This window comes from Telmatherina bonti (genome assembly GCF_933228915.1).
Source record: "Telmatherina bonti genome assembly, chromosome: 7".
NCBI lineage: Eukaryota > Metazoa > Chordata > Actinopteri > Atheriniformes > Telmatherinidae > Telmatherina > Telmatherina bonti.
The window spans coordinates 32,096,693-32,112,404 of record NC_136625.1 but is presented as its reverse complement, the minus strand read 5'-3'; the positions used below and the strand labels follow the sequence as shown (position 1 = coordinate 32,112,404).

Sequence of the window (15,712 nt, the reverse complement as noted above, 5' to 3'; positions counted from 1 at the left end):
ATGCAGGATATTGTAAACACTTTCCCATGATAGGTGTTGGTAATAATTACTGTTACAGAAAAAAAAAGACATGTAGACTTGTCCACTGAAGGTGACCTTATTTCAACTTTATTACCCTTTTATAATTTCTGCAAAGCTCATTTAGGTTTTATCTACTTTATTATTTCGTTTATCCACATCGAATAGTGTGATATTAACTTATAACGAACATAATTCAAATTAGGTTGATGTGCTGTGTGAAAACTTTATTTGTACTTAAAAGCACATGGTCCCACAGAATCTCGTTAAAATCTCGCGATAAGGCACGTAAGGCGCCGCTCATCCAATCCGTGATAAAGCTGGCAGCAGCGTGTCCAGCTCAAGGACACCCGGCGTGAAGGGAAGAGATCAGTGGCGAAGGTTTCCTCGTGTCAAGGGCTGTCACAGAAGTCATTCAGCTTTAGTTGTAGAGAAGTGAAGGTGAGCTTTTTCCCCCTTTTTTCCCCCTAGTAAATATTCAGCTGTAGTAGTTTAATCCGGGTTGCAGGAATGTTGTACTGAGGATGACAGAATTCATTCATTTTTAATTACAGCGCCGTGGGAATAAAACCCTCGTGCTTCTATAGATAGTGTAGTAATAAGTATATAAATACTAAAGTAAGTTATGGTTTGGTGTTAAATTAGGAAATAATTGATCTTGCACAACGTTTTAATTCTAAATTAAACCTATAAGAAACATGCCAACCTTTATCTGATTTAACTCCGACGAAGAAGAAAAATGTCGCAAATGTCCAGAAAGACATGTTTCCCACTCGCTTCGTGATGTGGGAAGTGTAGTTTATTCCCAGAAGTGGGAATAAACTATACTGGTTGTCATGCTGCTAAGTCTGAGAGGACGCCATTAAGAGGGAAGCCGGTAGTCACGTCTAACATCCAGCTATGTGGTGGTTTTTTTTATTTTTTATTTTTTGGTTTTAATAGTAAGAAGTGGGGAGGGGGGGAATCCAGTTTCATTGATTGGTTCACGCCAGTAACCCTGTAAGCGGGATCCCCTTACCTCTGACCTTGACAGAGATCACTTCCAGACCACTTAAAATAAACATATATATCTACAGTTGTGCTCATATCTATTCATCCCCTTTCATTAAAGAAAAGGCTGAATTTACAATAGTCACTCAAATAAATGGAGACTTAAAAAAGGAACAATAACTAAAAATTTGCAAAAATATAATTTAGTAATATAAGACACTGTTTTTTCATTTAATTGAGTTGAAGAAAGAAAAAAACAAACAAACAAACAAATTGGTTTGGTCTGGACAAATTAGAGCAGTTTTCTGTTGAACAGTGGGACAAAATACCTGTCAACAGGTGCAGAAGTCTGACTGAGAGGAACAGAAAACACCTGACTGGAGCGGAAACATTAAAGGATTGTTCAACTAAATATTAGTTTATGAGTGATGTAATATGTAATAAATTATCTTATTTATTTGCTTTTTTTTTTAATTTTTTAAAAAATATTTCTATTGAACCAGAATTAGAAAATAATGTAATGATTTTCATAAAATTTTTATTTATTACTATAGTCAATTTCAGCTTTTTTTGCAGGCAGCTGTTTTTCTCCTTCTTTATTGAAAGGGTATGAATAAATATGAACACAGCTGTATGTGTATGTGAAGCAGCTATTTGAGGTCGGAAATGGCTCGAGATGTTCTGAACACATGGCAAGACAGGAATAATGGACTACACGCGTCTGAGGCAGAATGACTCTTAGTCACTATTATTACTGACACATGCAACACGCTTGTCATGCATCCATAACATAGATTGTGTGCCTGAAATGAGCTCATATCCATAGTCCCACCTTTTTGGAGGCAAATGGTCAATGTCACTTGGAAATGAGTAACTAATATGTATTGAACTTGACTCGAGCTGGAGCTGAGATGTTGAGTCTAATATTCCAGGTTTTTATGAGTACTTGTGCAGGATAAAGACATGGGATTTGCCTGATTCAGTGCCTTACTTTCCCATGCACTACTTAAAGCCTTTTCCCAGTGTGACTGTCACATGAGTAGCCGCTGCACAATGACTCCTATGCACTCCAGACCCACCCCTCTTTTGCTCCCATCTTTTTCCCCACATATTATGTGTCATAATTGTTCTCTTTTGGCTCCCTGCACCTTATTTGTATTTTCTCAGCAAATACACTGTCTCTAAAAGAGCTGTGCTGCAAGGTATCTGTATAATAAAAGCATTTTCCATTCACAATATTTAAAACAGCGTCATTACCATTAAGTGCTGCTTGTCCCATCACTGGTTAGACTGGGTTTTCTCTGAACTCTTTTTGGTATTTGGAGGTTTGGTTTCAGGAAGAAGACATGGGTGTAGTAGTTTCTTATCAGCTCTTGCTGTAGCAGGAAGAAGACGGTTATATCAGAAAAGTTGTGCCTCTTATTGGGATGACGATGCGTTTCTATCTTCGCCGCATCAGTTTGTGAAATCCAGTAAATGATCCCTCTTTGTGAATGCAATGCAAGCGCTGCTGCAGTCCCAAACAACCAGAGATGAGGTGCATGAAGATAAATGCTGCTATTTTACCTCCAGTAGGTGCTATTTAAGCTGTTCTGGTTGGTAATTAATGTTGCATGCAGTGATCATTTGCAAATGGTTATGATCCTTTAGATCACTTTACTTTAAAAAATGCTGGTTTTTATTCTTTTATTTATAGTGGATTTCTTCATTAGAAGGCTACGATGTAACCAGTCGCAGTGTGTGTGTGCTTTGTCCTCAGGGTTATGCTGTTCTCTAGGCTGACCTTTTGCCTGGTTTTCTTTTTGAGCATCAAGTTGAAGGAAATTTTAATTCATAGTGGATGAGACTGGCTGGCTGCTCCACATCCTTTTTATTTCTAAAAACCTTGATTAGAGTCCAAACATAATCTCCCGTCAGAGCCCGGGGGACCACACAGACCCTTCCTCATGCTCTCCTTCCAAGAAGGGTGTGTCTTCAGTTTGCGCTCGCTATCTTTCAGGCACACACGTGTCTTAAAAATCTTGAATGGCGTTTACTACACAAGGAGTGCCTCTTAGTGATCACGGCATTTTTAGTGCATTACTTTCCGAGTGCTTTCTCAGTTTCTGTTCTGTTTTATAATTTCAATATCCATAGGTTTCTACATCTAAAAAAGCTGTTTAGCTAATCTGATTAAAGTATTAAATCTGCCGAAGTCCGGTATGTTTGGTATGTAAGATTACAGACGTGGCTCTGACTACCTTGGAGACCAATTAGCTTTACTCTGAAACTAATCCTCCCCTGTTGGCACTTTCCAAAAACTTAAATCAGTCAGACTTAAGGTTTTCATATCATGCAAAGCTTGATCAAGAAAACCGTGAAACCTCTTATGTGTTGGACTTTATCATCTGAGCAGCCAGTGGGTTTCTACCCTGGGGAGGTTGTTGCACCCCCCCACCCTGGATAGGTTGTAGAAGTCAAGGCTATCCTCTGCCAGCTTCTAAAGTTAGCTGCACGTTTTAACGCCTGGAATAGCAAAAGCATTTCGAGCAAAGTTTTGTCATGGCCGTGTCTGCGTCATCGTTGCTTTTTATTTAGGTGTTCTTGAGCTGCAAGGCTGAACTTTTTATCTGTGCGCTGCTCGGAGTTTATCAAGGCCACGCAGGGGTGCTGTCATGTTGGTGTTTGTCCCCACGCAGCGTCCAGTTAGAAATCTGCTGGCTGGACGGTTTAGGAAGCTACAAAACGTGTCCAACAGATCAACAGTTAAAACTCTGGCAAGCTGCTCTGTGGAGGTTTTGCTTGAATAAAAGTGCTTTTTTTACATTTTTTTTTAATTGTTTGTTCAGTCCAAAGTTAAGTTCTTGCCGTAGTGGTTTAACCCTTGGGCGTATACTTCACGCAGCCGGTGATGGTTCAATGCTGCCATACTGACCCAGTGAAGATGTTAAGATGAGGGCTTGTTTTTATTAGATTTAGCAGTGTCTGTTTTTGTTTTGAACGTCAGCTATAACAGAGAAGGTCACGGCTGTTGTCTGCTCTCCAGAGCGGCGGATGTTTGTGAAACAATATGTGCTTGGTTCGATGATAATAAGGACACGTTTTGGAAGACATGGAAGAAATATTTGCTGTGCAGATCTTAGATAGATGTTAATTGTAAATCTCAAAAGTTGTTGCGCTGTCGTGGAAGGGGAAGAAGAAAAGCCATTAGTGCAGAGCAGTTAAATAAATAACCACCTTTTCTGTAGAAATGTTTGTGTTGTGTAATTTCCCAGAATTCCTCCCTGCAGCAGAAATGTTGCAACTTTGTTTTTGTAGGTTTTCTGTGCAGAAAAGCTCAAATTTTACAGCTTAATATTTGCACATTTTACTGCACATGTCAAGGTTCACAAAAAAAACAAACAATTTTTTAAGTGTTTTTTTAAAGTTGTTTGCTTTTGAACAGATTTAAAAATACAACGAACAATTATTTTATATGATTTATTTCCCTCTTCAGTGTTTTATTTTCTTGTGTTTCTTTGTCTAAATGTGTAAAACACTTGGGGAGGAAACAGTGGAAGGCCGTCTTTCCATCCTTCCAACTTCTTAAAGGCTTAGTCCAATCACAGCACGCGGGAAGCTGGAGCATATTCCAGCAATCACTGGGCGAGAGGCAGGATACAAGGTCGCCAGTCCACCACAGGACCAGTGGAAGGCCATGAAGGGCTAAACTGTGTCAAATAACAGTCAATCATTAGAAAATAAACCAATTTGCATTAATTCTTTCCTGGTTTTTCACCTTAGTTAGTTTTATAAAGAGGATATTTCTGTGTGCAGAAGGTCAAATTTAATAACAGTTTCCACATGAGTGGCATCTTAAAAGAGTAATTACTCTAATAAATTATTCAGACTTTATCGTTTTGTGCTTAAACTGCACAGATTCGGACTGTCTGTAGCCGAAGCACCTCGTGGATCGGACTTCTCTCCTGAGGACGAAGGTGTTTGGCTCTTTTTCCACTTCCTGTAGAGTACAGTGTTTAACAAAATATACAGAGACTTAAATTTCTTCTCTTGTTCCCTTATGAAACTGAACGTTTGCTTTGTTTGGTGTACGATGTTGAAGAGCTTGTGGGAAGCGAGTTGTTGGGTTTTTGTGTTCGGTTAGGGATTGAGTTCACATCGAGGCAGGGAGTCTGGCTCGACCCAGTCAGCACACTGGTCTTTTGTGCGTGGACAGTGCTGCCTTTCATGTTAGCAGCGTAGGAAACCCGTAGATGTTTTGACAAGAGGTGGGACGTTTGCTTTGGACACGGCATTATTCTCCAAACTCAGCAAGTCACATGTTGCAGACTGGAGAGACACCAGCAGATATAAGTTTCCACCTTCATGAAATACTTTGTGTTTTGGACTCACGAGTAGCTGATTAAAAATAAATACATTTATTTATTTTCTGCTTTGCTTCGCTTGTTTTTAGAGTCACACGAAGCAGCCATGGACCAGGCCAGGTCAACAATATCCAAAATTGTAAGTACTGTTCGTGACATTTCAACCTAAATCCCCAAAAAACGCTGAACTTCAATATTTTCTCCCTTAACAGGAATTTATTATTACTACGTATGAGATAATTATCATCATACAACACGCCTCATTTGTCATCTCTCTTCATATTTGTGGAAATATTTTCATTACAGGGTAAAAAATTATTCAGAAAAGTGTTACATTTTATGTGCAATCGTTTCTAAAGGCTATTTAATTCACCAATAAAGACTTCATTTAAATGATAATTGTTTATATTGGCAAATTCATTTTATGTTGAGGTTTGTTTGTAAATGAAAGGAAAAACATGAATTATTACAAACATGCAGATTGTGTAGCAAGCAGGAGGGATAAAGGCAAGAACTCCTGAACATTTTCTCTATTAATTCCTGTAAAACATCCCTGCTTTAATGCAAGATGTATAGAAATGAAAGAAAGGAAGAAAAACCGACTGATCGACAGAATCACTTCCACCCATCATACATTTTAAAGCTTTTTTCATTGTTTTTACTTCATATAGTTGAGTAGAAAACAGATGTAGGTCTCTGTTCTTACTTTCATATCATCCTTGTTGCACGTCTTCTGTCGTCTACAGCAGGGACAGTCTTTGTTTTCAGCTTTTGGAAAGAAAAACATGTAAGTTAATTCTCTCTTTCAGTACTTATCAGATGTTTTCACGGTAAAATAAAATCCCTGTGAGGGAAGTACAGGTTTAGCTGGAAAAAACAAGCTGGATAAATGAATTGTTCTGCTTCGTTCTGACAGGTAGAGGAGGAAAAAAACAAGAAGAAACAGTTCTGGACACAAATATTTATTTACACAAAGTTGAAGTCTTTTAGATGTTTCAAGTGTAACTTTTAGCTAAATTTGAGGCATGTTGCTGCTGAGTTAGTGGCAGAAAAGGAAGAAGAAGAAGAGGACATGGGTCCAAACTGAACCGAATAAATGTCGCGATTGGTGATTCAGGAATAATAATACAAATAATATGTATCATTAAAAGGGGAAAAAAATCCTTTTCTTTGTCGTTGTTCTGCTTTCTGCAGTTTAATGGGGAGCCGCACTCGTACACGCGGTTTAACTTGACCCAGAACATGGAGGGCGACACCAGCCAGGTGGAGATGAAGCTGTCCTCCGACGTAGACGAGGAGGTCGGGGGAAACGGCGTGGGAGAACACCTCAACCACAACTCAAACCGCAACTGCAGCCGCAAACCCTACGCAACGCAAACGTTTGGACGCACGCCCAAGAACCTCTGCTTCATTGCAGCCACTGCCTTCCTCATCTTCATCATCGGCAAGTAGCAGCGCTGCTTGGTTTTTACAGTGCTGTGCAGCTCGGGGGGGGGGGGGGGTGTTTACTGGTGCTGTCTTGCTGTTCATTTGAAATGTCACCAAGTCTGCTGGTTAAAAACCACATCTGTAGTTCGACCGCTGCTCTTCAGCAAGCAAAGACAAGAGATGTAAGCGTTCAGACACCAAACATGGCCGCTGAGCGTCTTGTTTCCTGCTGCTGACTTTCCTGCTTTACTCCATCTGTCCTCCGGGTCTGCTCCCTCCTCCGTGTCATTGAGACTTCCTCTCTTGATGGCTGCTGCTAAGCCGGATCCTCTGCTACTTTCAGGCTATTTGATCGGCTACGTGGTTCATCGGAAAAAGGACCTGGCTCCTGATTGCACCGCCTCGTTTGTCACCTCTGAAGATGCCGTTTTACACGAGACCGGCGCCGCCCCCCTCATGAACTGGGACGATGTCAAGTCGTTGCTTTCTCAGAAGCTCAGCGCTAACAGGCTGGACGCTACACTCAGGTGAGTAGAAAAGCCCGTTTGCACCATCTTAAACATCCCGATGAATTAAGTTTCAAGCATGAAATTTCCCTTTTTCTCTGGTTGGGTTACAGCGACTTCTCCAGGGCCGACCACCGGGCCGGTTCCTACGGCGATGAACAGCTGGGGAATAAAGTGCACGAGAGGTTCGTGAGCTATCGCATGAAAACCTGGACTGATGAGCATTTTGTTAAAGTCCAAGACCCCCCAACTTCTGGCTCCAACAGTATAGTTTTTAAGAACAGCCCGGAGGAGCGTCTGAAGGGATTCTTGTCTTACAGCGGGACCGGATCCGTTTCGGTGAGGATCAGGGTCCTGAACTGAGAAAAAGTCTGATTAATTTGAAGAAACAGCTGAGAGACGAGTTGGTGTTGTGTGTTCAGGGGGCGGTGCTGTACGGCCATTACGGGCAGGAGAGTGAGCTCAGGGTGCTGAAGGACAAGAGCATCAACATAACCGAGAGAGTCCTGCTCCTCAGAGCTGGAAAGATCAGCTTTGCTGAGAAGGTGTGTGGCTTCACGTTTCTGCTTTTAGTTATTTCCTCCCAGTGAAATTAGTGAAATATTTTCTCTTCATCTCTGTTTCCTCTCTCCCTTCAGGTGGCCAACGCGGCCAAAATGAAGGCATCCGCCGTGCTGATCTACCCAGACCCCACTGATTACTCTTTTGGTGACGACACTGATCTGTATGGACATGTGAGTGAGAGAAAATGAAAGCCTCACAGAGCGCCCTCTGTTGGATCCCGAGACAAACTACTTCTTTAATCTGGGATCAGTTCAAACAGAATCTGATTGGATTGGATCAGAGCTTGAAAATGGGTCGTTCATAAAGGAAGGAAGGATTTGGAGATCAGATCGGATGATGTAATCCAATCTGAATTTTATCTGGATGAAGTTTTCAGTTTGTGTTGTTTAAAAGTTCTCGGTAGGATCTGGATCGTCACGTCTTGTCCCATGAAATAAACCCCCGAACAAGTTTCAGAAACAAACACAAATAAAATGATCCATTTTCCTGTGATTCATCACTGCAGAACCAGAAAAATGGTTAGAAGGATTCCTGGAAACCAAAACCTGGGATTTCCAAATCCAGAATAACTGTTGAACCACTGGCCAGAGGTTGGATTGAGACGGTCAGTTGTGCACATAGATGTCACCATGTGAAGACAAGTGGTTTTAAATATGAGTAGGAATCTGTTTTACTCACCGCTTTTTTAAAAAAGGAGTAAAAACTAGCTTTGCTTCTTTTTGCCATGAATAATGAGGTAATTTTGACATTTCCTGGCTCAGTACTGAACACAGACACAGAGTGTAAAAACAAGAAGAAAATCACATTGCAGTGGGTTTTATTCGGGTGCTTCACCACAAAAAGGAACCTAAATTAGGTTAAATATAGTCATTTTACTTCAATGTGTGGGGACTGTGCCCTCAGATACATCCGTCTGGAATATTAAAGGTTAAATAAATGAATGGAAAGCTGTTCAGAAATAAATAAACATTTTTTGCATTTAAAGGTACAGGCGGTTCTCGGGTTGCACGGTTCTCGACTTACATCGTTTTGCCTTTACGACACTCATTAAATATGTTAAAAAAAAAAAAAAAATAGAGGAAGTTACGAGGTTGTGTATAAGCTCTTACGACGTGTGACGTGGAGACTTCGACGACGCCTCACTACGTGTATATTTACTTTATATTAATTGAAATATCTATTTTAATTGCCTGTACTGTTTTTTTCCATTAATATGATGTATAATACATGTATTTAGACAGTTATTTAGTGATTAAGGGGGAATTTATGGGTAAAAATCCAACTTGAGCAGATTTTCAGGTTGCGCTGCAGGAACGGAACTTGTTCGTAAAGCGAGGACCGCCTGCATTGTGTTGATAGTTAATTAGAGTAATACTTCTACAGCTTTCCGACTTTAGGATGAAACACACATTCCTTGCGTTATGTTAACATGAATGCTGTCGCGGTAATGACCCTGCAGGTCCACTTGGGCTCCGGTGATCCCTACACCCCAGGCTTCCCCTCCTTCAACCACACCCAGTTTCCTCCCGGCCAGTCGTCCGGACTGCCAGAGATCCCAGCTCAGACCATCACGCAAGGCTTGGCGATAAAAATCCTCCGGTAACGCTCGCAGTGCTTTCACAGCATGGAAAATAAACGTAGCAGATTTTCTGTGACCTTGTTGCTTCTGCATTTTATGATGGATTAAATCCGATTCCTGCTTGGAAGGTGATGTTTGTCTGCTTCCCACAGGAACCTCGGCGGTCCGAGTCTGCCAGAAGGATGGGATGGTTTTAACAGGTTGGGAGACCTGAACGACACAGTTACTGTGAAGGTCAACAACGTTCTTGCTGAGAAAAAGATCATTAACGTGTTTGGACTCATTAAAGGCTTCGTGGATTCAGGTACAATGAAAAGTAGAGTTTCAACAAGAGGCGAGAGGGCAGCTTCAGCGAGTGGAAGAAATGAAATGGTGTCTGTCCTCTGTGTTCAGACCGGTACGTGGTTATCGGGGCCCAGAGGGACGCCTGGGGTCCAGGCTTCGCTGCATCAACTGTGGGCACCAGCGTCCTTGTTGAGCTGGCGCGCTCCATCTCAGACATGGTGCAAAATGGTGAGAAGACGGTGATGTTTAGTGTCAGCTGGTGCAAATTCTCTCAAAAGGGTCATTTATTTTGTTTTTAAAAATTGCATAAATATATTGAGAGGTCATTTTGAGTCGGTATTTGTGCTTTTTTACAGATGGCTTCAAGCCAAGGAGGAGCATTGTGTTTGCAAGCTGGAGTGCTGGAGAGTATGGAAGTGTTGGCGCCACCGAGTGGCTGGAGGTGAAAACAACAGTTTAAAAAAACCTAACTATTTAATATTTTTACTGTTAAAATCAATTGAACAAAAAATTATATTTTTTAAGGCGCATTTATCTAAAAATAATTATTCATTTTATTTATTCTTAATATTTGCTTTTACTCTCGCTTGATGCAGTTTGACGTTTTGTTTACTTGTCTGCAGGGATATTTGGCCTCTCTGGGCATGAAAGCCTTCTCCTACATCAACCTGGATGGGATTGTCACAGGTATTTATTCTCATGACTGAAAAGCACCTTGCATCTCTTGGTGATTTTATCTAAGTGAGGTTGTTAAATTAACAAAAAAAAACAAAACAAAAAAAAACAAGACGATTTAAAAAAAAAAAAAAAAAAAAATTATTTAATTAATTTAATTTATTTCACACACGGCGCTGCACAACTTCACATCACAACAAAAAAAACACCTTATAGCACTACCATGACAGAAAAGGAGCAGGAGGAAGTAAATACTTACAATACCTGCACTCTTCTTAAAAAAAAAAAAAAAAAAAGAGAATAAAACCCACTGTAACTGACGTGTGTGTTTTACACATGTAACTGGTCAGTCAGCCAATTACTGAACAACCAAGCCTAATGCTTTAATAATAAAAGAAAAAAAAAAAAAAAAAGATACTCACACACATCATTTACTTTATTCATACATCCTAAAAATTCAGTTTTTCTACATTCCTTTGAACCAAAATATATTTGTACCCATCTTAAATTCTTCCTGTATCTGATTCCATAATTTACTGAAATGCAGTAACGTACAGTTTAAAGTTGTCCTTGTTAATCGAAGTCTAAAGTGAAATCTTCTTCTGTGTTCCTTATCTTCTCTGAATTATGGAAATATTTGGTTTTCAGGTGGGAACGGATTTAAAGTAGCCGCCAGTCCTTTGATGAACACCCTGATTAAAAATGCTCTAAAGGAGGTAAAAGCCACATGTTTCTCTGTGCTTCATCCGTCAGGTTGTTATAAATCATTTCAGAGCATAAGACACATGAGGAAAACTCTTTGTGTCTCTGTAGGTGAAAAACAAAGATCGGTCTCTCTTTGACCAGTTTGCAAAGAGCAACTGGGAGTTGGAAGTGTAAGTTGACTAGTTCCTACATTAACATCTAGGTTTGTGTTTGGCTGCTTCATGTGATCCTTTTTCTTTTGTTTCTCCAGGCTTGAGCCTATGAACATGGACAACGCTGCCTATCCTTTCCTGGCTTTTTCTGGAATCCCCTCTCTGTCCTTTAGATTCACGGCTGGTAGTTCAGTAAGTCTTTTTTTTTTTTTTTTATATCTTTCCTGCAGGAAAAATAAATGTTTTGAACCACATCTGATGGCTGTTTTTGTATGCAGAGGCATTACTTTGTACTGAATCTTACGCCTCTGCTTTCCCTCTCAGGGCTACCAGTACCTCGGCACAATGCTGGACACTCAGGAGAAACTGAACACCGCCACGTCCATGCAGGTTTCTCAGCTAGCGGAAACTGCCGGCCGGTTTGCAGGGCACATCGCGCTGAGGCTGGTCCACGACCATCTTCTGCAGATGGACCTGAAAAAATACTACGACATCATTCGCTCTCACGTGGTTAAGCTCAAAGGAAAAGTCAGTACTGTGCAGACGGTGAGTGTCCATATGGGATCTATCAGACGAAGATGTTCGCCTGAAATCAAGCTAAGTTAGCGCTGCGGTGTGTGTGTGTGTGTGATCCAGATGCAGCCCCAGTTGTTGCCCCAAGCGCTGACACTGGACTGGCTGATCATGGCCTCGGGCTCCTTCGGCCGTGCCTTCCGCAGCCTGGAGGCAGAGATCCAGAACAGCGACCTGGAGGACATCGAGATGTGTCGCATCCTCAACGACCGCATCATGACGGTGAGACCGCTAAACGTGTGGGATCAGGACTGAGATCTTGTTTAAATACAACTTTGACATCAGTTCTTCATACTTAGCTTGTTGCTTTTATTTCTGGGTCTCTTTAAGTTTTGATTGAATGTTTTAGCTTTTTATTTATTACTTAAAAAAATCATTTAATTATTATGTGTTACAGTTAATGTAATTTATTGCATTTACTATGTGTTTTTAACAATAATAGGAAATTGTTCCGTGCTGCACTTAATGCAGGTATGATTAATAAATATATTTATTTTTAAAATAATTTTCAATAGTTATGTATTACTTAATCTTATTTACTGTGTATATTTTAATAATAAAATATATGTTATGAATTAAATGTTTAAATAGTTTATTATGTAGTACAGTTAAAACTTTGGTTGTTTTCTATTTTTAAAAACTTATTTTTGATAGATATGTATTAAACTTAATGCTAATTTCTTATATTTTATTTAATAATAACATTTTTCGCTAAACTTAATACCAGTATTTTTAACACATTGATTTCTTTCAATGTTTTAAAAAAATTTACTAAATTTGTTTTTGTTTTTTTTAACACGGTGTATGAGGAAGGGAACGTGTTTGTCAGACCTTATTTGATCCGTTTAAACGTGTTAAATCTTCTGTGTCGTTGCTTCTGTAACTTGGATGAAATGTTTGTAAACTTCCTCCCTGCAGGTGGAGAGGAGCTTCCTGTCGCCCTACGTCTCTCCCAGAGAGAGTCCTTTCCGCCACATCCTGCTGGGCTCCGGACCCCACACCCTCAAAGGTCTCGCCGACCACCTGGACGCTCTCAAGTCCAACAATGGTGATGCCAACGCCGACCAGTTCCGCAACCAGTTTGCCCTGGCGACCTGGACCATTCAGGGCTGTGCCAACTCGCTAGCGGGAGACATCTGGGCTTTGGATAACGAACTCTAAAGAAAAAAGAACCAAGACGCCGCCACGTCCCTTCCTCCTCCTCCTCCTCCTCCTCACTCCCTCGTTCATGGTGTCGCTCTCTCACCACAGCGCGCGTTTTCTGAAAACCACTGTTTTAAACTGGTTTAAGGAGAAGAGTTTAGCTTTTAGGGCGTCATCTTCATCACCTGCTTGATTTATATCGATCGGATCCATGTCCTAGTCTTTCTGACTGAAGTCAAACGTTAAAAATCCAGGAGTTTTCTTCACCTCCACATGAAAGCAGGGAAAAAGTAAAGTGCGAGACGTTGAAATGTTACGATCTTCAATACTTTGGTGCTATTTATGACTAAGTTAAATTACATGCTACGTGACAGCTACTTCAGTTAGCGTTTCCCTTCAGCGAACAATAATTTCAGCTTAGTATCAGGTCACGAGTGCCTGCCAGCTCGGATGTGACAAACACAAAGAAGGGCGCTATTAGAAGCTAACAACCCATTCAGTCATGACAACAAACAAACAAACAAAGCGCTGCTGGAGCTCAACCTTCAGACCGGAGCTGGTATATTTCCATATCATGCTGCATGTCATGAAGCAGCTCGTCACTTTCAGAAGGTGCTAAAGATGTTTTTATTTCACAGAGATGCAGCACTGAGTGCCGATGTGGGTTTGGTGGAGCTGAAGCAGCGTCCTGCACAAGTCTTACTAAGAAAAATCCTGCTTATCAAGAAAAAAACAAGTGTTAAAAAACAAAACAAAACAAAACACAAGTAACTCGTTTCGCATTTGAGCGAATCTGTCGGCCTTCCAAAAAAAAAGCAAGAGGAGAACGTCTCCAACACATGGCACTGAACCAGAAACCGTACGTCTATTTATTGTTTATTTATTTATCAGTGGCAGGGTTCACTATAAATAGTTTTTTATCGCCTTTTATAAACGATAATTATCGGGAGCAGTGCCTTCCATAATTATGACAGTTATACTGTCGAAATAACAAAAGCAGCATCTGCTTAATGAAGCGTGCACGTCCCACGGCCGGTGCTGCGCACGTCGCAGTCCAACACCGCCTTCTACTGAACTGACACTGGAGTGGCGTCTGGGCGGAGCCAGCTCACGCGTCGCCTGAGGATCGCCTCGCCAGCACCGGCCCGTCCGCTCCTGCACGCTTCCCGTCCGGACAGCATCATCGGGAGCAGAGTCTTCCATGATGTGGGAAAGAAGAAGGTAGTTTTTGCCTACCAGTGTGTGTCTGTATCGGAGGCAGTGCCCTCCATATTTCACTGTAGGAGTGGATGTTTTTTTTTTTTATTATCGGGGACAGTGTTTCCCATAATGTGTATATACAGTTCACAGCTACGCACCGCGCACGTCGCTCCGCATCCTCTCTGCGTTTCCTGAATGTCTGCTGTCAGATCAGTGAGATGAAGCAGAGGTTCATTAATCATTCTTTTTTTTTTTTTTTCCATCTTCTCACCTGCGTGTTTTTTTTCTTCGGTGCATCCCGACATGATTTTAGTGTTTTAAATGTTTTTTGTTTGAAAGAAAAATGCACGTTACGTGCGTGTTTTGGAGCCACTTGTGGTTACGAAAGGGTGGTTTGGCTTTTCCTAAATCATCACTTCTGATTGTTTTCAATGCAAAAACGCATTTATGCCTTTGTTGTGTGTTCATTCTTGAGATTTCCTTGTGCCTTTATGGTTTAATTTCTGCATTATAGAGCTGTTTCTGTGGACACTTGAAGTTCTTTCTCTGTTGTTTTTGTCCGCCAGAATCAGAAGTTACTGGTTTAAAAGCAGTTTTACATCCGTATGTTAGTTTGTGGTTATGAAAGAATGAAATGATGGGTTTAATTAGGTTTAAAATTACAGTCTGACACAATAATTTCTCTTAACTACGACACATTTCCCCTTAAAGTGATTAAACTGTTCCAGGCCCTTTAAACATGTTCATATATAATTTGTGTATTCATGGGTGTTGCATCTTTATTACCAGCACCATACATCCCCCTAAATGAAAGTGTCAGTAACTGGTTTAAGAACAATCGTTTTATGTACATGATTAAGAATGTTTGAAATTTGTGAAGGTAGCTCTGCTTTTTATTTTCCTTTTCTCTTTCTAAAGCTGTATGCAAGCTGGCTTAGCTTTATCTCTGTTGCTGCAATAAACAGTGACATTTAATTAGTTTGAAGTGTCTGTCTAATCATTCACACACATCCTGTTAATGTCACGCACACGCCTGCCTATACCTGCAACCAGGAAGACGGATCCTGAGATGGAAACTCGGTGGTCAGATGTCCTGCTGGGATATTCAGCTGGCCGAAGGAGGAAATTTAGATGTTAAAACATGAAATCTGCTCAGCATGTATGGAGGGTTCCTTCCTTTCACTAATCCAATGTGCAGGGGCTTCATGTGAAGTTCAAAGAGGTGGGGGGTAGAAGACGAGTGAGCATCAGGTCTCCTGTTGAAGCTGAAACATCCACGTTACTTGCATACATCAGGAAGATGGGCTCCACAGGGTGAGGAAACTGAAGGAGTTGGAGGATGCAACAGTGGAGTAAAAACCCCGGCATTGAATGGAAAGCCGACAGCTGGAGACGAAGGTATGAACAAGTCCTGGCAGCTGGATCTGGCTAGAGGAGAAGCGCAGCACTGATCATTTCAGCCTTGCACACCAGGCAGGATTTCATATGCAGGTTGTGCAAACAATTCAGCACCTCACAGCAGGGTGTGAGATCCTGGCAGGAAAGGAATCC

General features: G+C 41.0%; 1 protein-coding gene across 1 annotated transcript; it reads left to right on the top strand.

The window, feature by feature from the left end:
• The first annotated feature begins 344 nt into the window (after nucleotides 1-344).
• On the top strand, nucleotides 345-15,110 carry LOC306758236 (transferrin receptor protein 1-like). Its single transcript, XM_079243485.1, has 18 exons — nucleotides 345-459; nucleotides 5,441-5,490; nucleotides 6,546-6,795; nucleotides 7,123-7,306; nucleotides 7,399-7,624; nucleotides 7,708-7,830; nucleotides 7,924-8,019; nucleotides 9,309-9,448; nucleotides 9,581-9,732; nucleotides 9,822-9,941; nucleotides 10,070-10,155; nucleotides 10,337-10,400; nucleotides 11,037-11,104; nucleotides 11,202-11,263; nucleotides 11,344-11,437; nucleotides 11,570-11,791; nucleotides 11,882-12,040; nucleotides 12,737-15,110. The coding sequence occupies exons 2-18, from the start codon at nucleotides 5,458-5,460 to the stop codon at nucleotides 12,977-12,979; spliced, it is 2,322 nt and encodes a 773-aa protein (XP_079099611.1). The 5' UTR covers nucleotides 345-459; nucleotides 5,441-5,457; the 3' UTR covers nucleotides 12,980-15,110.
• The last annotated feature ends 602 nt before the right edge of the window (nucleotides 15,111-15,712 follow it).

What these genes read in the sequence shown, in the direction of transcription:
- LOC306758236 (XM_079243485.1), top strand. Translation starts at nt 5,458, where the DNA reads ATGGACCAGGCCAGGTCAACAATATCCAAAATT. An exon ending in AGCAACTGGGAGTTGGAAGT is followed by an intron (nt 11,264 to 11,343) that starts GTAAGTTGACTA and finishes TTGTTTCTCCAG; the next exon opens with GCTTGAGCCTATGAACATGG. An exon ending in AAGTCAGTACTGTGCAGACG is followed by an intron (nt 11,792 to 11,881) that starts GTGAGTGTCCAT and finishes TGTGTGATCCAG; the next exon opens with ATGCAGCCCCAGTTGTTGCC.